Source organism: Somniosus microcephalus, chromosome 9 (genome assembly GCF_052327205.1).
Source record: "Somniosus microcephalus isolate GS21.2 chromosome 9, FLI_Smic_1.0, whole genome shotgun sequence".
NCBI lineage: Eukaryota > Metazoa > Chordata > Chondrichthyes > Squaliformes > Somniosidae > Somniosus > Somniosus microcephalus.
Genome location: NC_140995.1, coordinates 15,958,577 through 15,982,839, shown reverse-complemented (window position 1 = coordinate 15,982,839; position 24,263 = coordinate 15,958,577). Strand labels below are relative to the sequence as shown.

At 44.7% G+C, this 24,263-nt stretch overlaps 1 protein-coding gene across 1 annotated transcript; it reads right to left on the bottom strand.

The window, feature by feature from the left end:
* Nucleotides 1-2,792: 2,792 nt before the first annotated feature.
* On the bottom strand, nt 2,793-24,135 carry adi1 (acireductone dioxygenase 1). The gene is given in 5 exon segments (XM_085996401.1): nt 2,793-3,000; nt 3,002-3,096; nt 8,435-8,614; nt 13,451-13,570; nt 23,944-24,135. Coding segments are annotated over 5 exon segments (534 nt in total). The 5' UTR covers nt 24,061-24,135; the 3' UTR covers nt 2,793-2,978.
* Between the last annotated feature and the right edge of the window lie 128 nt (nt 24,136-24,263).

Sequence of the window (24,263 nt, the reverse complement as noted above, 5' to 3'; positions counted from 1 at the left end):
TGCTTACCGCTACGCAAAAGGCCCACTCCGCGCAAAAGATGACACCCTTACATTTCCTGCACCTTTTCCCTCCCCGTGACTGGAGCCCTATGCTGCCACTTGAAAGACCAAGCTATCATCTGTCCTTTTTGCGGCGCCTTGGACTTCTCATTGCCAATGATGAGCAGGCGCTGCGCCTCCACCTCGTTGAGGAGATTGCTGAGGTCATCATCAGTTCAATTGTGAGTTCTTTTAATGCCGTGAATTGTGCTCATTCCAGCCATTTCACGTTACTAATCTGAGTGGGCCTTTGGCGTAGCGGTAGCATCCCCGCCACTGGGCCACACGGTGTAGGGTTTCGAACCCCGCTCCAGACAGTCCCGGCAAGTGGAGTCGGAGCTCCGGCTCTAAATTCTGGGTAGACATCCAGTGGGATATTTGCGTCCGTGGGTGTGGGTGGCCCCCCCCCCCCCTCGTATAGGTTGTGGGAGCCCGTAAAACCCTCCCGCCATAGGACTAACCACCCAAATGGCTGGTACAAAGATGGTTACGGTCACGGAAGGAGCGTTAATCACGGCCAGAAATCCTTCCACCACTTCATACCGTTCCCCAAAGGGAACAGTGTGAAGACACGTACGACGACGACGTTGCTAATTAAATAAATGGAATGAAAAAAATGCTTTCAGGGCTTTTAAAAGTCCTGAAATCGCTTTAATTCTGTTTAAAACTACTTCAGATTCTTCAAAATAATTTAAACGTTTATAAAAGTTACCAAAAGCTTCTTAAAAATACAAAAAACCTATTGAAAATGCTGCTCTACATGTAAAAATGCTTTGCAGCTTGTGAGAAGCATTGGGGGCGTGTCCTTTTAAAATGAGACCTCCAGGGGCGTGTCTCACTTGCACAGCGCGCTCCAGGCTTCGCGCTGGCTGCACTCCTGGGCGGCGTGACGTCAGACGCTGCCCGGGAGTCAACATTTTAAAACAGCAATTCCAGGCGTCCCTGAAGCTCAACGGCTGGCGCGTCGGGTAAGTGCATATCGGGGCCTTGCACGCGCGGCAAGCCCCCGACCCGAATTACTGGCCCATTATCTTAATGGCAAGAAACTGGAAAGTACTGAAGTACAAAGGGATCTGGGGGTCCTGGTGCACGAAACTCAAAAGGTTAGTATGCAGGTGCAGCAAGTGATTAAGAAGGCCAATGGAATGTTGGCTTTCATTGCTAGGGGGATAGAATATAAAAATAGGGAGGTATTGCTTCAGTTGTACAAGGTATTGGTGAGACCGCACCTGGAATACTGCGTACAGTTTTGGTGTCCATACTTAAGAAAAGACATACTTGCTCTCGAGTCAGTACAAAAGGTTCACTCGGTTAATCCCGGGGATGAGGGGATGGACATATGAGGAGAGGTTGAGTAGATTGGGACTCTACTCATTGGAGCTCAGAAGAATGAGAGGCGATCTTATTGAAACATATAAGATTGTGAAGGGGTTGGATCGGGTGGATTCGGGGAGGATGTTCCTGATGATGGGTGAAACTAGAACTAGGGGGCATAGTCTTAGAATAAGGGGCTGCTCTTTCAAAACTGAGATGAGGAGGAACTACTTCACTCAGAGGGTGGTAGGTCCATGGAATATGCTGCCCCAAAAAGCTGTAGAAGCTACATCATTACATAAATTTAAAACAGAAATAGACAGTTTCCTAGAAGTAAAGGGAATTCAGGGTTACGGGGAGCGGGCAGGAATTTGGACATGAGTCTAGGTTCGGATCAGTCATGGCCCTGTGACTAGCAGAGCGGGCCCAGGGGCCGTGTAGCCTGATCCTGCTCCTATTTCGTGTGTCTAATTCTGTTAGATTCAGGAGATGGTTCTGTGATAGTAGATTGGCGGTTAGGATCAGATCAGCCATGATCTTATTGATTGGCAGAGCAGGCTCGAGGGGCCGATTGGCCTACTCCTGCTCCTATTTCTTATGTTCTTATGTACTCAGTTAAAGGCACATTTTTGATTCAATTTTGCACAAGTTATGATCTTCCCAAGGGCTACAGTAAAACTAATGTTCTATAATGTTCATCAGCTCACATGATTATTGCAGGAGCCTGCTGGAAAAAGTAGGGAGAGGTACTATTTCTATACAGCACAGTCCACATTGTTCTGTAAAAAAACAACAAAAAAACCAGTAGCCTGTTCAGGGTCAAGATATTGTTAGTAAGCTACAAGACCATGATATTGCCTCACCTTTATTACTGCTTATAGGCAGTGCTATCTAAAGATTCAGGAGAAACTGAATATTCCCATTTTCAAAGCAGCAGTTTCTAGAAACACATGTAGTGTGTTTTATACATGGGCAGTGGTTAAACCTAGTCTCACAAACAAACCAGATCACCCGGCCCCTCGCAACACATTGCTATCAGCGGAGTTTTAATAATGAACTAAAAAAATAAATGCACACCTACTATATTTTCCTAATTGACTACATCTTGGAATCCAAAACAAAATCCACAAATACTCATTTGAAAGTTCACAGAGGTATTTTTGGTTAAATTTGACTTTTTAAACCATTTCTGTAATCTTGCACCCTAAATACCAGGAGTGGGGAAGGGGACAAATCAGTGTGTGTGATTGATACATGAACGTATATGCTCTTATGAAGTCAATACTTTGGAACAGAAGTCATTCAAATTACCAGTGTAGAGGTTTCCACTGTACTACAGCCAAAATAAAGTCAAAGCTCATGAATTACATAAAACAAGCAAAGTAATTTAGGCTTACAGTAGGAAAACACCACGCAAATTATTTCCCACACTTAATGAATTACTGGTTTAGTTGAAGTTTATTTGTTCTGTAATAGGGTTTAAGTTTCTAATCTCATGAGTGTTAAGAACTTACTGATGACTGAAGAGCAACAAAATAAAAACAAGTTTAAACAAGATGTTCCTTCTGGTTGAACTGTGAATTAAAAACACGAGAGAACACACATTATCTGAAAGTGTACAGATTTTATAGTGCTTGGTTAAGAAACAACGTATGCCTTGCGAGCTTCCAATTCATCAGCTGGGCGATAGTAAGGTGTCCAAACTGGATCTCCAACAAACAGTCGCATAGCCTTCATGTAATTCTACAACATAAAAATTATAGTTACCACATAATCTGCTGCTGTAGGCTTCAAATCTGTTTTCAACTGCAAGGCTCGGATCTCATGTAGTTTGATAACACTGTTACTTTTATGTAGCAAAGGAAAGTTGGCAAGATACTTGTGGGTTTCCCACAGCAGTTCGACCACGATTCTGGGTGTACCCAGAGGTCCCAATCTTGGTCAGGCCAGCGCAGACACTGAAGGGCAAAGATCAGAGAAAAGTCAGCCTGACTACTTTCTCGTGACCAGACCAATTATAAAAATACAAGTAATTGAAGAGGTCCAGGAACAGTTCAATTACCTGAAGGTGTATGGTTGGAAGAAAAAAGTAATATTGCCAAGAAGTAAGGTTTAAAATTTTGTACCTCCATTGCCTTTTTTTAAAAGTGATGATGGCAAAATCATTGGCCCAGAAATTCGGGTCCCCACGGGTGAGTACACACGGGGTACTCACCCGTAAGCCCAATGGAAGTGCCGGTTTCGTGCATGCACTGCGCATGCGTGGGAAACCGGCACTTCCGTTCCCCTGAAAGAAGGGGTTCAGAGGTGGAACGCGTGCGCAGGAGAGGCAGCGCGTGCGCATCGAACTTACGTTTTTTTTTTGCAGGTTTTCCCGGAGGGTAAGTCTCCAGGAGTTACACTTTTAAAAAGCAGGCGCAAGGCCTGCTTTTTACAAGGTAAGTGGTGAATTAATTAAAATTAAAACATTTTTTCCACAGGTTTCTTATTTTTAAATACTTTAAAGAAAGGTAAGTTTATTTTTAGCCCTGTTAGAAAATAAAATTATTTTTTTCAAAAATTTAAATTATTGTTTAAAAGTTATTTCATGTAATTTATAGTTTATTTTAAAAATGTGATTTAAAAAAAAAATTATTTGATGTTTTGGGGCTTATAGTATTTATAGGTTTGACAGGTCTTCCTGTCAAACTTATGAATGAAGCATTCCCTGCTACCATTGGCTCTCCATGGCCCACGTGATCCCAGGGGACGCATCGAACTAACTGCGCCCCTGGGATATGCAAGCACGGCGCGCCGGCAGTTGGAGGAGGCCCAGGATCGGAACCCCACGCGGGCCCACAGCTCAACAGCCGGCGCGCGAGGTAAGTGCAGGTCAGGGGGCTTGCACCCGCGGGAAGCCCCTGACCTGAATTTCTGGGCCAATGTTTTTATTGTATTTTTAAAAAGGTTAACACACATAGAAAGTTTTTTAAAAGATCTCGGGAAGGAGGTGGCTTTACAATATTCATTTCAGGCTATATTAGTGAAGGCCTGACTAGATGCTGCACACCAGGGGCACAAGAGCAAGCTGCCAGTCAACACATATTACATGTGGCAAGAACTCATGTGGTTTTGTCCTGTGATCAATGTACACAAACACACACACACACAATCTACAGCACGGAAACGGACCTTCAAAACAAGCTTACAAAAGCAAAAGTACTGCGGATGCTGGAAATCTGAAATAAAAACAGAAAATGCTGGAAACGCTCAGCCGGTCAGGCAGCATCTGTGGAGAGAGAAACAAAGTCAACGTTTCAGGTCGATGACCCTTCGTCAGAACTGGAAAAAGTTAGAGATGTAACAGGTTTTAAACAAGTTACAGAGGCAGCGAAAGTGGGTAAGGGAGGAAAGAACAAAAGGGAAGGTCTGGGATAGCATGGAAGGCAGGAGAGATTAAATGACAAAAGGGATGATGGTGCAAGGCACAAGTGGATGGCAATGGGACAAGTAAAGAAACAAGAGGAGTCTAGAGGAGACGTAAATGGGAATAACAGAATCATAAATAATTGCTGTCTGGAAAAAAAAGAGGGCAATGATTATGATCTTAAATTGTTAAACTCCATGTCGAGTCCGGAAGGCTTTAAAGTGCCAGATCGAAACATGAGGTGCTGTTCCTCGAGCTTACGTTGAGCTTCGTTGGAACAGTGTAGGCGGCCGTGGTCAGAGTGGGAATGGGGCGGAGAATTAAAAGGACAGGCTACTAGAAGCTCGGGGTCACGCCTGCAGACTGAAGGGAGGTGTTCTGCGAAGCAGTCGCCCAATCTGCGTTTGGTCTCCCTAGTGTAAAGGAGTCCGCATCGTGAGGAGTAAATACTGCATACTAAATTGAAAGTTATACAAGTAAATCGCTGTTTCTTCTGGAAGGAGTGTTTGAGGCCCTGGACAGTGGGAAGAGAGGAGGTAAAAGGGCCGGTGTTGCAACTCCAGCGCTTGCACCTCTGAAGCATTTTAGGGCAATTTTCTATGTTAAAGGCGCTATATAATGGCCTCCTTCTGTGCCATAAATCTCTATGATTCTATAAATGCGAATTGTTATTGTAGAATGAGCTGTTCTCCCTTTCCCATTCCTCCCTTTCCCATTCCTCCGTGACTCAATGGGCTTGGGAGCAGCTAAGCTATACAGACCAGAAGTATCAAGTTTAATCCTGCATGGTGGTGGGGTGGTTATAATGGAGCTCAGAAGCCCTGGATTGGGAATGTGGCTTGGGAAGAAGCGGAAATCAATGGAGGGCTCCCGCTCCTCCTCATTTTCTAGCGATCCGCGCTGAAAGTGTGTGTCGGGACGTTGGCGAAATTGGCCTCAACTGCCTTGGCCTGCCGACACTCAGTCACATGAGGATTGACCACTTAGGCGAGGCATCAGAGGGCATCCTGCCCTCAGGGACCCCATACTGCAGCAAGGAATCACCACCTTCAGGCATGGAAAGGAGAAAGTTGATGAGAGAAGAACAATGAGGGCAATCCATCTTCTATATTTTTTGACACTTTATTCAACTATGTTCTGTTCCATCAATAAAATGTCCTAGTGCTGGGTGTGTACCATTTAAGAATGGAGTATAGCATGTTAGAAATCAGGGGTGTTCAAAATGTATATGGTTTTGTGGATAAAACTGACACGCGAGTAATGTGTATTTACATGATTGTATTGGAACTCGAGTCAAAGTCTCTCAGACTAGTATTAGAGAAATTAGATAGATGCGTAGAACCTGCCTGTGTTTTGGTTCCCTGTGGATGTTATAGCATTCTGCAGCATAATGGCCATAAATAATCTTGTTTTAAAGTTAGGATTTCAACCTTGTTTATGTTTCTGTAATTTGACCAACCAAGGCCCAATGTTATATTTCTTCCATTACTGCTAATAACCATATTATAATGCTAAGTTAGGATTTTGACTTTGTTTAACAAAACTGCTTTAAAATGCGTAAGTTAACCAGTGTATGAGAATAGAAGATATCTTTGGGAATTTAATGATTCATTCCATGGTACAATAGTCTGATAATGAAATAGTTAGTTTTGCATAGCTAAAGCTGCATGAACAGCATGAACCTAAATAACTGATAACAAGCAGATATAAACATCTCATGGCCAAGAATGGCATGTCTGATTCTAAACTAGGGAGGATAGAGACGAGAGAGATAAGACACGAATTCCGAAGGAAGAACCTTCAGAAAGATTAAACAATAAGACAAATTGAATGAGGTAATTTTTGGGGAGGGCTTTCATCCAAGAATCGAGACAAAGAATCTGTTGCCCCATTGGGTGATGAGGTTTTAGGGGAACCTCTATAGGTTAAATGGTCTTGTCAATAACTTGGCCTCAGGCCCACCCCTAAAAAGAGAATAAAAGTGACACCGAGTGTTTGTCCACACAGACGGTGGAGGGAAAAGCCAGACAGAAGTTGGGCTGGTCGAACGCTCTTTTGAGAGTGATCCCATGCTCACCAAATCGGGAGGTTCTGGAGAGAGAGAGGGAGGCCGGAAGCCAGAAAACTGTTCATGCACACCAGACATCTGTCCGATCAGGACCGGTACCAGCTGCTTGTCACGGCTGTATGTTTTTGCTGTGTAACTAGCATACTATATTGCGTCTTAAACTCTGATTAAACACAATATACCCACCATATTGGTTTGCAGTCGATCCTGATTATTTGAAAGACTAGAGGATAAGCTACTAATTGGCCTAATCTCTACATATCTTTCTGGGTCAAGTAGTTCTGTGCAGCACTTACAATTATCTGTAAAAAGGAATCCGCGCAGCCAGTAGTTGTTTGAACAGCACAGAAGATTTGGAACACACCAACTCTTCTAATACTTATCATGTTGCATTATGTAGGAGAGAGGTCGTAATGCATAATACAAGGCAACGTGGATTCCATGTCCTTTTTTAATGCATGCCATCCCCATCATGCACGCTGTGAAATGAATGATTTCTCAATTGCATTACTGACTTGCAGTTCCTACATACAGGAAACTCTCTTTTAACCGACACCTAAATATCCGGAAATCTCTCTACCGGCAAAATTCAGGAGTAGGTTCAGGTAAGTTTTACTATATATTAGTGGCCGTGTAACCGGGGTTCCTGGATCTGTGGCTGTGTAACCGAGGTTCCTGCAGCTGTGGCCGTGTAACCGGGGTTCCTGCACCTGTGGCCGTGTAACCGGGGTTCCTGCACCTGTGGCCGTGCAACCGGGACTCCTGGATCTGTGGCCGTGTAACCGGGACTCCTGCACAAGTGCCGTGTAACCGGGGTTCCTGGATCTGTGACTGTGTAACCGAGGTTCCTGCAGCTGTGGCCGTGTAACCGGGGTTCCTGCACCTGTGGCCGTGTAACCGGGGTTCCTGCACCTGTGGCCGTGCAACCGGGACTCCTGGATCTGTGGCCGTGTAACCAGGACTCCTGCACAAGTGCCGTGTAACCGGGGTTCCTGGATTTGTGGCCGTGTAACCGGGGTTCCTGGATCTGTGGCCGTGTGACCAGGGTTTTTGGATCTGTGGCCGTGTAACCGGGGTTCCTGGATCTGTGGCCGTGTAACCGGGGTTCCTGGATCTGTGGCCGTGTAACCGGGGTTCCTGGATCTGTGGCCGTGTAACCAGGGTTCCTGCACCTGTGGCCATGCAACAGGGACTCCTGGATCTGTGGCCGTGTACGGGGCTCTCTTACCTTGGTAAGTATACCTCTCTGTAATCCGGACTTTTTGATCAACCGGCACCACACCAGTCCCATCGGTGCCGGATAAAAAAAGAGTTTCCTGTATATATAACACATGCCGATATTGGTGATGGTAGCAAATATTCAAATGAGAACTCTGAAGGTCACGTGGAGAAAGGTTCCATGTGAACAGTAGTTGAACATGGGTCAGTCGGTCCTACGTGCTACATGTTCCTAGATAGTTTGTCAAGCACAGGTTTTTTTTTTAAGTATTGTTTTTATGTTCTGCACGTGACATCTCAAGCAGCTGCCGCCATCAACGGCATTAACATTACCCGCTTGGCCTCTGCGGTGATCAATAAACTCAACGATGCTGTTCGTTCAAACTTACACTCTCGTCCAGCGTGAATCGATGATAGATCCCCGCAGGAAGGGTTATCATGTCTCCTTTTTTTATGGCAGTGCGGATCCATTTGTCATCTTTATCTCGCACATCTAAGTATCCACTCCCGTCAAGGACGTAGCGAATCTCTTCGTTCAAATGAATGTGCTCCTGGAAAAAGGATTTAATCTGAAAAAAAAAAGTATACCGTTAATGTCCAAAATAATACTGTGCGACTATTTGAGGATTATAGGGCTGGATTTTCCGATCGGAGGCTTCGTGTGGGAGGACGCCTCCGATCGGGAAAAATCTACGCACTTAGCTGCTGGCTCCGTAGGTCCCGAGACTTCCGTTCCTGGGCCTCTGCTTTACGAAATGCGCAGAGGCCCAGGTATCCCAGGGGGCGCAGGCGGTTCGCAAGCACCCCTGGGATCATATGGGCCATGGGGAACCAATCAAAGAAGGTAATCCCCCTTCACACTTTTGACAGGTCTCTCCGCACAGATCTGTCAAAAGTATGAATGGGGATCGCATTTAAAAAGTTAAACATTAAATATTCTTTTTTTAAATCACGTATTTAAAATTAGTTAAAACAACATTAAATTAAATATTTTAAACATTAAAATCTTTTGAAAAAAAAAGTTTTTTTTTTTTAAACGGGGCTAAAAATAAACTTTTAAAAAAAAAAAAAGTATTTTTACATTATGAGTGGGAAAAAATCTCTTATGCTTATACTCTATATGTAAAAGCAGGCCTTACGAATTTTTTAAGGTTTTTAGCGGGCGGAGGTTGTGCAGGCGGATGATCTGTCGCATGCCTGAAACCGGCACTTGCGAGGCCCCTACGGGAGCGTACACACCTCGTACGCACCTGTGGCGGGCGGAATATCCGGCCCAATATTTTATAATTCATGAGTGTTTTACCTTCCCAAAACAAATAATTTAAAAAAAATACTATCATTTCCCGAGAGTACTGTCTGCTCAGCGAGGAGGGTGTGACAATGTGAATCAATGCTATTCTACAATCAGCTGACAAAAGGCAGGTTGCTGTGCAGCAGGAGTGGAGCCCGGCGTTCTTCCTTCCCCATCAGATGGTTTGCCACACAGCAGTGGAGAAGGCCACCTAATGAACCGTTCAGGATTCACTGAGAAGAGGTCAGCTCAAATGTCAGCGAGCCGGTGATTCAAACTCAGCTGGGAATTAAGTATAATTATACTTGCGGCATGTTTTGTGAAACCTGTCGACATGCTCTCGACACACTGAAAACGACAGCGCCATCATCTTTTAACTACTTCCTTTCAAAACACAGTCGCCGCAACATTTTGCTGTGCTAAAATATTCCTTTTCATTCTGTACAGCAATAGCACATTTGGAGGGAAGAAAATCTTTTTACATCAAGCATAGGGGAGCGTACGGAAAGGTTTGACCAATCACCAAATGCTGCAACATTCAGAATGGTACAGCACAGTGCTGCCGTCTGCTGACCAGACTATGAAACAGCAGTCTTATAGAGTCAGAGGCACAGGAGGCCTATTGGCCCATCGAGTCCGTGCCAGCTCTCTGCAGAGCAATCCACTCGGTCCCATTCCCCCCGCTCTATCCCCGTAGCCCTGCAAGTTTATTTCCCTCAAGTGCCTATCCCGTCTCCCCCACTTGAAAACATTGAGTGTCTCCGCTTCCACCACTTCCGTCGGCAGCGAGTTCCAGGTCCTCACCACTCGCTGCGTAAAAAAGTTTTTCCTCACACCCCCCCCCCCGTATCTCTTGCCCAAAACCTTAAACCTGTGTCCTAGTTCTTGTACCATCAACATTCACGGAGGAAGACACAAAAAACCTCCCAGAAATACGAGAAAACCAAGGGTGTGGCAAGAATGAAGAACTTAAAAGAAATTATTTAAAAAATAGTACTGGCAAAATTAATGGGACTAAAAGTCGATAAATCCTAAGGACCGGATGATCTATATCCTAGGGTTTTGAAAGAGGTGGCCATTGGGATAGTGGACGCATTGGTTGTCATCTTCCAAAATTCTATAGATTCTGGAACGGTTCCTGCAGATTGGAGGATAGCAAATGTAACCCCGCTATTTAAGAAAGGAGGGAGAGAGAAAACAGGGAACTACAGACCTGTTAACCTCAGTAGTTGGGAAAATGCTGGAATCTATTATAAAGGATGCAATAACTGGGCACTTCGAAACTAATAGTAAGATTGGGCAGAGTCAGCATGGATTTATGAAAGGGAAATCCTGTTTGACAAACCTATTGGAGTTTTTTGAGGATGTAACTAGTGCAGTAGACAAAGGGGAACCGGTAGATGTGGTGTATCTGGATTTTCAGAAGGCCTTCGATAAGGTCCCACACAAGAGGTTGGTGAACAAAATTAGGGCACGTGGAATTGGGGGTAATATACTAGCATGGATTGAGAATTGGTTAACAGACAGAAAACAAAGAGTAGGGATAAACAGGTCTTTTTCAGGATGGCAGGCTGTGACTCATGGGGTACTGCAAGGATGGGTACTTGGGCCCCAGCTATTCACAATCTATATCAATGATTTGGATGAGGGGACTAAATGTAACATTTCCAAATTTGCTGATGATGCAAAGCTAGGTGGCAGTGTCAGATGTGAAGAAGCTTCAAGGGGATCTCGACAGGCTCAGTGAGTGGGCGAGAACATGGCAGATGGAATATAATGTGGATAAATGTGAAGTTATCCACTTTGGTAGAAAAAACAGAAAGGCAGAGTATTTCCTAAATGGTGAAATATTGGGGAATGCAGATGCTCAAAGGGACCTGGGTGTCCTTGTACATGAGCCACTGAAAGTGAATGTGCAAGTGCAGCAAGCCATTAGGAAGGCAAATGGTATGCTGGCCTTCATTACAAGAGGATTTGAGTACAGGAGTGAAGAAATCTTACTCCAATTATATAGGGCGTTGGTGAGACCACACCTGGAGTACTGTGTACAATTTTCACAGAAACCCCACAGTGCAGATAGAGGCCATTTCGGCCCATCGAGCCTGCACCGACACATATCCCACCCGATCCCCGTAACCCCTACACCAACACATATCCCACCCTATCCCCGTAACCCCACGTATTTAATCCCCCTAACACTAAGGGTCAATTTATCATAGCCAATCAACCTAACCCGCACATCTTTGGACTGTGGGAGGAAACCGGAGCACCCGGAGGAAACCCACACAAACACGGGGAGAATGTGCAAACTCCACACAGACAGTCACCCGAGGCCGGATTCGAACCTGGGTCCCTGGCGCTGTGAGGCAACAGTGCTAACCACAATGCCACCGTCTCCTTATCTAAGGAAGGATATACTTGCCATAGAGGGAGTGCAATGAAGGTTCACGAGATTGATTCCTGGGATGGCGGGACTATCGTATGAGAAGAGATTGAGTAAACTAGGCCTGTATTCTCTTGAATTCAGAAGAATGAGAGGGGATCTCATTGAAGCATACAAAATTATTACAGGGTTTGATGGGGTGGATGCTGGGAGATTGTTTCCCTTGGCTGGGGAATCTAGAACCAGGGGCCACAGCCTCAGGATAAAGGGTAGGCCATTCAGGACTGAGATGAGAAGAAATTTCTTCACACACAAGGTGGTGAATCTTGGAATTCTCTACCCCAGAGGGCTGTGGAGGCTCAGTCATTGGGTATATTCAAAACTGAAGTCGATAGATTTCTGACTAGTAAAGGCATCAAGGGATATGGCGATAGGGCCGGTGAATGGAGTGGAGGCAGAAGATCAGCCATGATCTCATTGAATAGCGGAGCAGGCTCGAAGGGCCGAATGGCCTACTCCTGCTCCTATTTCTTATGTTCTTAACTAGTGGGAACAGCCTTTCCCCGTCTAGCTTATTCAAACCCGTCGTAATCTTGTACACCTCTATCAAATCACCCTGCAACCTCCTTTGCTCTAATGAAAACAAATCCAGCTTCTCCAACCTGTCCTTGTAGCTAAGATCGCCCCATCCCCGGAACCATTCTGGTAAATCTTCTTCACTTTCAAGTCAGAGTTTCAATTTTCAAAATTACAGTGCTTCACAAAATAAAACTTTCATTTTTAGAACATTTTATTTGTGATTAACACACAACCAATTACTCTGAAGTGGTATCTGTTACGCAGGCAACGTGGCACCACTTTGTGCACAGCAAGATCCCATAAACATCAATGCGCTGAATGGCTGAAATTCTGTTTTAAGATAGTAGCATTTGAGGGGCAGATATTGGCCGGGTCACCAGGAGAGCTCCCTGCTCTTCTCCCAATAATGCCATGGGATCCTTGACATCCACCTGAGCAGATGGACAGGACCTTAATTTATCATCACCCGAAAGACATGTGCAGCACTCCCTCAGCACTGTACTGAAGTGTCAGTCTATAGAGTATGCACTCAATTCTGTAGTGGGGCTTAATCCCCCCCATGTTTCTCATTTAAAGGCAAGAGCACTATCAACTGAGCCAATCTGACATTTAAATAAAGATTTGTAATTATATAGCGCATTTCACGACCTCAGGACATCCCAAAGCACTTTACAGTACTTTTCAAGTGTAGTCAGTCACTGTTGTAATGTGGGAAAGGTGGCAGTCAATTTGCACACAGCAAGGTCCCACAACCAGCAATGTGATAATAACCGGATGATCTGGTTTCTCGTGATGTTGGTTGAAGGATAAATATTGACCAGGACACCGGGGATTATTTCCCGGCTCTTCTTCAAAATAGGGCCATGGGATCTTTTACGTCCACCTGAGGGGGCAGACGGGGCCTCGGTTTAACATCCCATCTGAAAGACGGCACCTCCGACAGTGCGGCACTCCCTCAGCACTGCACTGGGAGAGTGTCAGCCTAGCTTTATGTGCTCAAGTCCCTGGAGTGGGGATTGTGAACCCACAACCTTCTGACTCCGAGGCGAGTGTGCTACCCACTGAGCCACTCCAATCATACTACCCTTTTAAAATGGATTAACAACTTATGTACAAAAGCTCAGTCATGCAAACCATAACGTAAACAATGACCATTTCCTCATAATTTGGCAATGTATCTTTGTGTATGCTTATTATATCCATCCAGGAGTAATTCCTCTCTTTGCGAATCTTCTGCAGCTCCGGATCGTCCTCATATTTGTCAGCATCCAGCTGCAGAGCAAGAATACAGAATGTGCAGTAAATTGACAAATTACAGGCAAATGACCAGAAATTTTTAAAATACTCAAAAAAAAAAAAAACTCTGTCTGGAATAACATACTGCAGCGGGAAGGTTTTTAAGGTTTTCTTTGATGTTTGCACATGGGTGCTAAGAAATGGATTACAAGCAGCACTTGGCACTAAATGTCAACAATATTACAACTTTTTACAGATTTACTAAAAGTATGAGGTCTGAAAGAGTATGATATCGATTGTAGAGTCCCTCCAATATTGCTAATTGATGCATGTTGACCACCTGATTACACTGTCAGCCTAGACGAATCATATCCTGATCAATTCCAAAATGACAGATTTTTTTTTTTAAATATCCATAACTACCGTTATTTATTTTTTAGCTCAACTTCTGTGTTTATTTTTTACCTCCCCCCCCAACAATTATTTTAGCATTCTTTCACTTTTTAATGCGATCTTGTTTCTGGTCTCCAAGCAAGAAGTCTTGCGGAAATGCCAACCAATTCAGGCTGGTCTTTTAAACCTGTCCTGGCCCAGCCCAGCCCATACCTCCCCTCCGAGTCTGCCCACTAAGCCAGGGCTAAGAAATTTAGTGTAGAAAGTGAATTTAAATAGAAAATTAGAAACGGATTCACAGGGAGCAAAAATCAGAAAGAAAAAGCAGCAAAGCAAATTCAAAAAAGAAAGGTAAAAATTGAGAGGCAAGAAAGAAAAGGATGGAATGAAAGATAAAACACAATTGTATGAGAGACATATAGAATGTAGAAGACGAATGTAGAATGCAGGGCTATGGGATAGAGCGGGGGAATGGGGCGATAGCAAAATACTGCAGATGCTGGAAATCCGAAATAACAGAAAATGCTGGAAAAACTCAGCAGGCCAGGCAACATCCGTGGAGAGAAATTAGAGTTGACGTTTCGGGTCGAAACCCTTTTTCAAACTGGAAAGGAAATGAAATAGATCGAAAGGCAGGGCTGGGACAGAACAAAAGAAGTGAAGAGACATTGGACTGACTGGATTGCTCGACAGAGAGCCGGCACAGACTCAATGGGCCAAATGGCCTCCTTCTGTGCCGTTATGACTCTAAATCTAATCGGAGGTAACCAGGGAAGGACAGACTTGCAGAAAAGAGACAGACAGATTTAGAGACAAAAATCAAGGTGTCTCAGATACAGAGAGACAGAGACAGAGGGAGACAGAGACAGAAAGAAATACAATGAGTGGGAGAGGAGCACAGAGACAATTATAAGAGACACATTACTTTTAATCATTGAGAAATGGCACATGATAATATATGTAATAAAATGGTAAAGTTAGCAGACCCTATAATGTAATATATTAAAAAGGAACCATACATCATGAGTAAACACCAAGTCAATAAATGGTAGTGCAGAATTAGTTGGCTGAATAGATTGGAAACAGAATGAAGAGTTTTTTTCTGAATCCCATAATTCTTTGTAGTCTGCAGCAAAAAAAAGGCAGGAAAACTAATTTTTGACCTTTTAAAATTAAAAAGGTAAATCCAGGGATGAGTACTTACTCAGGTATGTGCCCGGTATGTAATTTAAATTTGGATTTCAGTCATTTTGATATACATAGACAAATTAACATTTCTATATGGAAAAAGTACATTAGATGCATGGCATTATAATTATAAATAAATTAGTCGTTGAGTATATTCAAGAGATCGATAGATTTTTGAATAATAAGGGAATCAAGGGATATGGGGATAGTGCAGGAAAGTGGAGATGAGGTAGAAGATCAGCCATGATCTTATTGAATGGTGGAGTAGACGCGAGGGGCCAAATGGCCAACTCCTGCTCCTATTGCTTATGTTCTTATAAATGGCCACAGTACTTAGAGAGCTTTTATTTTGCATTTTCTGAGCATTTTTAAACCAAAGACATTTTGTGCAATGATGCAGAAAGTTCCGGGGCCGAGGCACATTACAGCAGTGTGCATGAGTAGTTTACAGGGGAACAAAGATGCTCTGCTTGATATTACATCCTTAGAATCACACAGTTCTCAATAGGTTTCTCTCGGGCTGCTATCCTGATTTCGCTTATACTGCTTATATTTTCACCTGTGCGATTGTGGTATAACTTATTGTGGCCTGGTTTGTGACGTATACTTTCCACTATATATTTTTTTTTAATGTTTCATCTTTTGCATCTGTGGCTATACCTGTTCTGTGTAGTGTATTGCAACTCTGCTATCACCAGTCATTGCTATGTTTTAGGAATAGGTTAAGCAGCGTCTCGATTTCAAAATTCTCATCCTTGTTTTCAAATCCCTCCATGGCCTCGCCCCTCCCTATCTCTGTAATCTCCTCCAGCCCCACAACCCCCCGAGATATCAGCACTCCTCTAATTCTGCCCTCTTGGGCATCCCTGATTATAATCACTCAACCATTGGCGGCCGTGCCTTCTGTTGCCTAGGCCCTAAGCTCTGGAATTCCCTGCCTAAACCTCTCCGCCTCACTACCTCTCGTTCATAGAAACATAGAAAAATTGGAGCAGGAGTCGGCCATTCGGCCCTTCGAGCCTGCTCCACCATTCAATATGATCATGGCTGATCCTCAATCTTAATACCATATTCCCGCTCTCTCCCCATACCCCTGGATGCCTTTCCTCCTTTAAGACGCTCCTTAAAACCTACCTCTTTGACCAAGCTTTTGGTCACCTGCCCTAATTTATCCTTATGTGGCTCGGTGTCAAATTTTTTGTCTTTTAATACTCCTGTGCAACGCCTTGGGACGTTTTACTACTTTAAAGGTGCTATATAAATACAAGTTGTTGTTGTTGTTGGAGACGGACAGAGTACATGGATTCTTTCTGCCAGAGTTCATTCATCTTCACAGTTCCCTGCAGCCACATTGTGAATTCTGTGGTCACAGGAACAAAGGCATTGGGGCATGGTGATGATAGGCTGATATCCAAGAGGAGATCGTTAAACTCATTTATCGTGTCTAGAGACTACCAAGTCCAGAGGAAGTGCTTCTTCTGTAAAAGTCACCCATTTTGTCTCATGGAGTCACATCAAACATCCTGCTGATTACCACCTACCGCCCGCCATCAGATTAATGAGTCAGTACTCCTCCATGTTGAACATCACTAGGCGGAAACACTGAAGGTAGCAAGGACACAGAATGTGGGGGTCAACATCCATCTCCAAGAGTGGCTCGGTCGTACCACCACTGACCAAATTGGCCGAGTCCTGAGGGACATTGCTGCTAGACTAGGCTTGCGGCAAATGGCGAGAGAACCAACACGAGGGAACAATCTACTTGTCGCAGATGCATCTGTCCATGACGCTATTGGTAGAAGTGACAACCGCACAGTCCTTGTGGAGACAAAGTCCTGTCTTCACACCGAGGTCACCCTCCATTGTGTCGTGTGGCACTACCACCCTGCTAAATGGGATAGATTAACAGATGTAGCAGCACAAAACTGGGCCCCCATGAGGCGCTGTGGGCCATCAGCAGCTACAGAACTGTACACCACCACAATCTGTAACCTCATGGGACGGTATATCACTCACTCTACCATTACCAGCAAGCCAGGGGACCAACCCTGGTTCAATGGGTGTAGAAGAGCATGCCAGGAGCAGCACCAGGCCTACCTAAAAATGAGGTGACAACCTGGTGGAACAACACAGGACTACATGCATGCTAAACAGCAGAAGCAGCATGCTATAGGCTGAGCTAAGCAATCCCACAACCAATGGATCAGATCAAAGTTCTGCAACACAGACACATCCAGTCGTGAATGGTGGTGGACAATTAAGCAACTAACAGGAGGCGGCGGCTCTTTGAACATCCTCATCCTCAATGGCCGAGCCCAGCATGAGTGCAAAAGACAAGGCTGAAGCGTTCCCAGCCATCTTCAGCCAGCAGTGGTGAGTGGATGATTCTCCTCAACCTCCTCTGGTGGTCCTCACCACCACAGATGCCAGTCTCCAGCCAATCTGATTCACTCCTAGGCTGAGTGCACTGGATGCAGCAAAGGCTACGGGCCCCGACAACATCCCGGCTGAAGATTTGTGCTCCATAACTAGCCGCACCCTTAGCTAAGCTGTTCCAGTACAGCTACAACACTGGCATCTATCCGACAATGTGGAAGGTTTTCCAGGTATGTGCTGTCCACAAAAAGCAGGCAAATCCAACCTGGCCAAATGCTGCCCTATCAGTCTACTCCCAATCATGAGCAAAGTGATGAGTCATCAAAAGTGCTATCAAGTAGAGCTTACTCACCAATAACCTGCTCAGAGTTTGGGTTCCACGGGGACCACTTGGCTCCAGACCTCATTCTAGCCTTAATCCAAACATGGACCCGAGCTGAATTCCAGAGGTGAGGTGACATCAATGCAACACTTAACTGAGTGTGGCACTAAGAAGCCCGAGTAAAAACTGAAGTCATGAGGATTAGGGGAGAAACTTAGTGGCTCAAGGCATACCTGGCACAAATGAAGATGGTTGTGGTTGTTGGAAGCCAATCATCTCAGTCCAAGGACATCACTGCAGAACTTTCTCAAAGCCGTGTCCTAGGCCCAACCATCTTCAGCTTCAACAGTGACTTTTCCTCCATCATAAAATCAGAAGTGGGGATATTCGCTGATGATTGCGCAGTGTTCAGCTCCATTCACAATTCCTCAGATAATGAAGCAGTCCGTACCCAGATGCAGCAAGACCTGGACAATATCCTGGCTTGATCCGACAAGCGGCAAGTAACATTCACGCCACTCAAGTGTCAGGCAATGGTCATCTCCAACAACAGGGAGGCTAACCACCTCCCCTTGACATTCAATGGCATTACCATCACTGAGTTGCCCGCCATCAACACCCTGGGGAAGGGTGGAAGCTTAACTGGACTAGTTACATAAATGCCGTGGCTACTAGAGCAGATCAAAGGCTGGGTATTCTGCGGCGAGTGGCTCACCCAGTCACCTTCTTGGTTAGGTCAAAGGTACACTTTTGTATCAAAGGAGTTTCATTTTTCTCTGGCCACACTATCCCCGACTTGGAAATGCTTAACGCTGATACTGGGTGACAAAATGCCAAAGGGTCCCATTCCTCAATACTGACATTCCTCATCTTGATAAGCGCAAAGAACATTTGGCCGGATGTTCCGATCGGAGGCTTCCTGCGAGCGGATGCCTCCGATCTGGAAAAATCTACGCACTTACCTGCTGGTTCCAAAGGTCCGGACACTTCCGATCCTGGCCTCTCCTGGTCCGCGCCCGCAGAGGCCCAGGTATCCCAGGGGGCGCAGGCGGTTCGCAAGCGTCCCTGGGATCACGTGGGCCATGGGGAACCCCCCTTCACACTTTTGACAGGTCTCTCCGCACAGATCTGTCAAAAGTGTGAATGGGGATCACTCAAAAAGCACACTAAAACATTACATTTTTTTAAAATCACGTATTGAAAATGAGTTAAAATTACATTATTAAATTAAATATTTTGAACAAAAATTTATTTTGAAAAAAATTGAAGTTTTTTTTACAGGGCTAAAAATAAACACCTTTTTAAAAAGTATTTTTAAATTATAAATGAGTGAAAATAAAATTCTTTTTTTACTTTTTTAAACTCTTATGCTGGTAAAAGCAGGCCTTACTCAGGCTTTTATCAGGCGTAAGATTTTTAAAGGTTTTCAGCGGGCGGAGGTTCTGCAGAAAGCGGAACTCTTTCCCCCCCGCAGAGGCCCTTCTCCAGGGCAGGCGGAGGATCTGTCAAGAGGATTCTCAACAGATCGGAAGTGCCGGTTTTCAGCGCGTGCACTTCACACGCCTGAAACCGGCATTTGCGAAGCCCCCTACGGGAGCGTACACAGCGCGTACACACCCGTGGGGGGTCAGAAAATACGGGCCATTATACTAGATTTTGTTAAATCACCAGCTGGTTGATGTTGGTTAAGGGCCAAGCAGACCCGGAAGGTCCTCGGTCTGTTCTCAGTAAATGAATCTCAGCCAGTGCTACAATCACCCTCAGCACCCTGGGGGAAGACGATGGCGTCCACTCCCAGTCACCATCCACACACCCCTGCTCGCAAGTGTATGTGGCTTAAAGAGATTCTGGATTTCCCCCACTCCAAATAAATTATGAAAGCTGGATAAATAAATTAGGGTATGCCAATAAATTCATTACAGACAGTGCAAAAAATAAGAACCTAAACACATTACTATGCTGTGTTCTGTAAATAGGAATCAATCCAATAATTCAGGCGCACATACATTTTTCCAGACGTGTGTCTCATCAGCAACAGGTGGTTTAATCCTGTTTTGCAGGTCTCTCAAAGTCCCATGAACTACTGCACCCACCTTCACAATCCACCCTCCATTGTGCATTCCACACCTGCCCTAATTCTCCTGGTCATCCACTCTCTCACAATAAATTGGCTAGAAAAAGCAGCAAACCTGAGGATTGGGAGCAGTTTAGGATTCTGCAAAGGAGGACAAAGGGATTAATTAAGAGGGGGGGAAATAGAATATGAGAGTAATCTTTCAGGGAACATAAAAACTGATTGTAAAAGCTTCTATAGATATGTGAAGAGAAAAAGATTGGTGAAGTCAAGCGTAGGTCCCTTGCAGTCAGAATCAGGGGAATTTATAATGGGGAACAAAGAAATGGCAGACCAATTAAATACATACTTTGGTTCTGTCTTCACAAAGGAGGACACAAATAACCTCCCAGAGATGTCAGGGAACATAGGGTCTAATGAGAGGGAGGAATTGAATGAAATCAGTATTTGTAGGGAAATGGTGTTAGGGAAATTGACGGTATTGAAGGCCGATAAATCACCAGGGCCTGATAATCTACATCCTAGGGTACTTAAGGAAGTGGCCCTAGAAATAGTAGATGCATTGCTGGTCATCTTCCAAAATTCTATAGACTCTGGAACAGTTCCCTTGGATTGGAGGGTAGTAAAAGGTTTGCAAAATTCTGCAGATTTCCTCAAACCAAGAAGATTTTACCCCAAAGAGGAGATTGTTGGACTGTTTTAAAGAATGTTGGGCCAAAAAGGGGCTTAAAGTTAAAACCCCAGGATGTTGGTTATTTTAAAAGGGCATGTCCAGGCCTGTGGAAGGCTGTGACAAAGGGGCTGGGATGGGCCTCTGTAAAACAAGCAGTTTGGGTATTGGCATAGGCCAAACTGTCTGGGAATGTTCTGGACTGTCTCTGTCATTCATACGTAATGACAAAAGGCCTACAGAAGAGCAGTTCCTGCCAAAATTACAGAGCCATCAAGAGTATGCATAATGCAGTACATGCCACTGATCAACAAAAGGGACCCTGACCCCAGCAGGAGGAGACAAAACTTACTAATCGGACCAAAGATTAAACAGTCATTTAAAGCCAATTTAGGTTTCGACAGACCATCCCAAACCTAGTTTACACCAACTTAAATCAATTAAGATAGATGGGACCAGCTCGAAACTCGTTAAAGAATTTTAAAACTATTAATATTAACGAGCCCGCACAAAATTTAACAATGAACCAAGACTGATTTGGCAGGCAGATAAGCAGGCCTCAATTAGTATAAACTAAAGACCTGTTTCCACAAGAATTCAGTTTGATGGGTTCGAACAGTTCGATAAGTACAGTTCAGCAGAAGGAGTTCAACAGAAACAGTTCAACCAGTTCGAGAAGAAAGGAGAGACCCATCGTTCAAGTTTAAAACACCATCGAAACTCGGCGGTTTCAGAAGCAAGCATCTGGAAGTAGTTCTCTCTCTCTCTCGAAGAAGAAGAAGAAGTAACACATCATCGGACACCTCGTGGCACCAAGGTCCCCACAAAACCAACAACCAAATATTAGCAGAAGCCAACCAGGTAATACTGGGCCACCGCGACCAACAAGAAACCAACTCGGAAGAAACCGAAGATCTGCAAGTTTTTCCCACTCTACAAACTATTCCTGCGTTTGGTGAGTATTTTCCCTGGTCCTCTGGAGTCCAACTTAGTTAGTGTAGTGGGATTGGGAGGGGTGAAGTATTCTGTCTATTGTTATTCTCCCTCATATATTCCGAAGTGTTCCCCCTTTGAGTGATAAGATTGTTGTGTTGTGTAGTTTTTCTTCTCAAATAAAAAAACAAAGTTCTTGTATCAAATTCAGTTGTCTGCTGCAATTTCATTACAACTCCCAAATAAGTCCAGGTCTAGAACCAAGGGAGTGGGAGCGATTCGAACCGCTCATAAGTCAGAGGCGAAGCTGACCCACACACCACCCCTTACAGTAGCTAATGTAATCCCACTATTTAAAAAAGGTGGTAGAGAGAAAACGGGGAGTTATAGACCGGTAAGCCTGACATCGGTAATGGGGAAAATGCTAGAGTCCATGATAAAAGATGTAATAGCAGAGCACTTAGAAAACAGTGACAAGATCGGACAAAGTCAACATGGATTTACAAAAGGTAAATCATGCTTGACTAATCTACTGGAATTTTTTGAGGATGTAACTGGTAAAATAGATAAGGGAGAACCAGTGGATGTGGTGTATTTGGACTTTCAGAAGGCTTTCGATAAGGTCCCGCATAAGAGATTGGCATGCAAAGTTAAAGCACATGGGATTGGGGTAAGGTACTGACTTGGATAGCGAACTGGTTGGCAGACAGGAAGCAAAGTGTTGGAATAAACGGGTCTTTTTATGAGTGGAAGGCAGTGACTAGTGGGGTACCGCAGGGATCGGTGCTAGGACCCCAGCTACTCACAATATATATTAATGATCTAGACGAGGGAACTAGATGTAATATCTCCATGTTTGCAGACGATACAAAGCTGGGTGGGCGTTTGTGCTGTGAGGAGGATGCCGAGAAACTCCAGTATGATTTGGACAGGTTGGGTGATTATACTGCATCTGCCCAATGTGGATAAATGCGAGGTTATCCACTTAGGTGGCAAAAACAGGAAAACAGATTATAATCTGAACAGCAATAGTTTGGGAAAAGGGGAAGTGCAACGAGACCTGGGTGTCCTTGAGCACCAGTCGCTGAAGGTAAGCATGCAGGTGCAGCAGGCGGTTAAGAAGGCAAATGGTATGTTGGCCTTCATAGCGAGAGAATTCGAGTACAGGAACAAGGATGTCTTGCTGCAGTTGTACAGGGCCTTGGTGAGACCACACCTTGAGTATTGTGTGCAGTTTTGGTCACCTTATCTGAGGAAGGATGTTCTTGCCATGGAGGGAGTGCAGCGAAGATTCACCAGACTGATACCTGGGATGGCACGAATGACGTTTGAAGAGAGATTGGGTCGATTTGGCTTATATTTGCTAGAGTTTAGAAGAATGAGAGGGGATCTCATTGAAACTTATAAAATTCTAACAGGACTAGACAGACTGGATGCAGGAAGGATGTTCCCGATGGTGAGGGAGTCCAGAACCAGGGGTCACAGTCTAAGGATAAGGGGTAAGCCATTTAGGACTGAGATGAGGAGGAATTTCTTCACCCAGAGTGGTGAACCTGTGGAATTCTCTACCACAGAAGGTAGTTGAGGCCAATTCATTAAATATATTCAAGAAGGAGTTGGATATATTTCTTAAGGCTAAAGGGATCAAGGGATATGGGGAGAAGGCAGGGACAGGGTACTGAATTTGGATGATCAGCCATGATCTCATTGAATGGCGGAGCAGGCTCGAGGGGCCGAATGGCCTACTCCTGCTCCTATCTTCTATGTTTCTATGTTTAATCTGTAAAGCCCACCAAAGCCAGTTCCCCACCAACTGTTGCACATCACTGGCGCTCAGTCCCATGCACTCAATTTGTGACCATTTCGATTATTTAGCGGGGGAGGGGGGGGGCGGAAACAGAGGGAAAAAGTTAGGAGTGGAAAAATAAACTTGGGTTGCAATATTTTTTTAGGAGGTACATATTCTTTAGGATGCAGTACTGCACAGGCTGGGGTTTATGCCGCCGCTTTATATCAGTGCGTGAAAATAAGAGGCATTTATCCCAGGCACTGTCAGCATTGTTGTTGACTTCCGGGTCACATCATGAAAAGAAAGTCGAGATATTATATTGGGATAAAAGCTGAAACAATTCAATGTCCAGACATGCAGGAAGTTCAGGGGGTTTGGAGCATGTTGAGCGAAGTTTTGTCCTCCGGTTTGTTGACTGTCTGGACACTTGGGGTGCAACTAGTAGCCAGAAATGCAATCCTGTGTAATGTAGCGCTTCAAGTCCTCAATGTAGCGATTCAGCGGGGGAATCCGGGGGAAACGCAACAGCAAAAAGCAACATTGAAACAAAAAAAACATGTGTGGGTGCCAGAAGTGAAATTCCAGATTGCACTCAGAGAGAGAGAGAGGCATCTTTGCAATTACAATACACAGTGAGAGCTGAGAGCCGGGGTCTTGGCCTCACCTTCCAGTAGAAGACGCCTAATTGCTCCAGCTCCTGCACGCTCACCGCTGCATTGGGCTGGCGCCTGTGAGGCTTCCGCTGGTCATCCGCCGACTCGTCTATGTACCATGCCTCCATTCCGCCGGCTGGCTGCACTTTGACCGGGATGGTTTCTGCCGGGGCTGCAATGGGTTGGACAGATCGTATGCCCCACCCACCAAAAGCGAGGAGGGGTTGGAACTTAAAACCTCTAGCCCTATGCCCTCTACCTTAATCACAACCTGACAATGAGTCGCTGTGTGGACTTGCGAAACTCAGCACTGTTTATTCAGGACTAAATC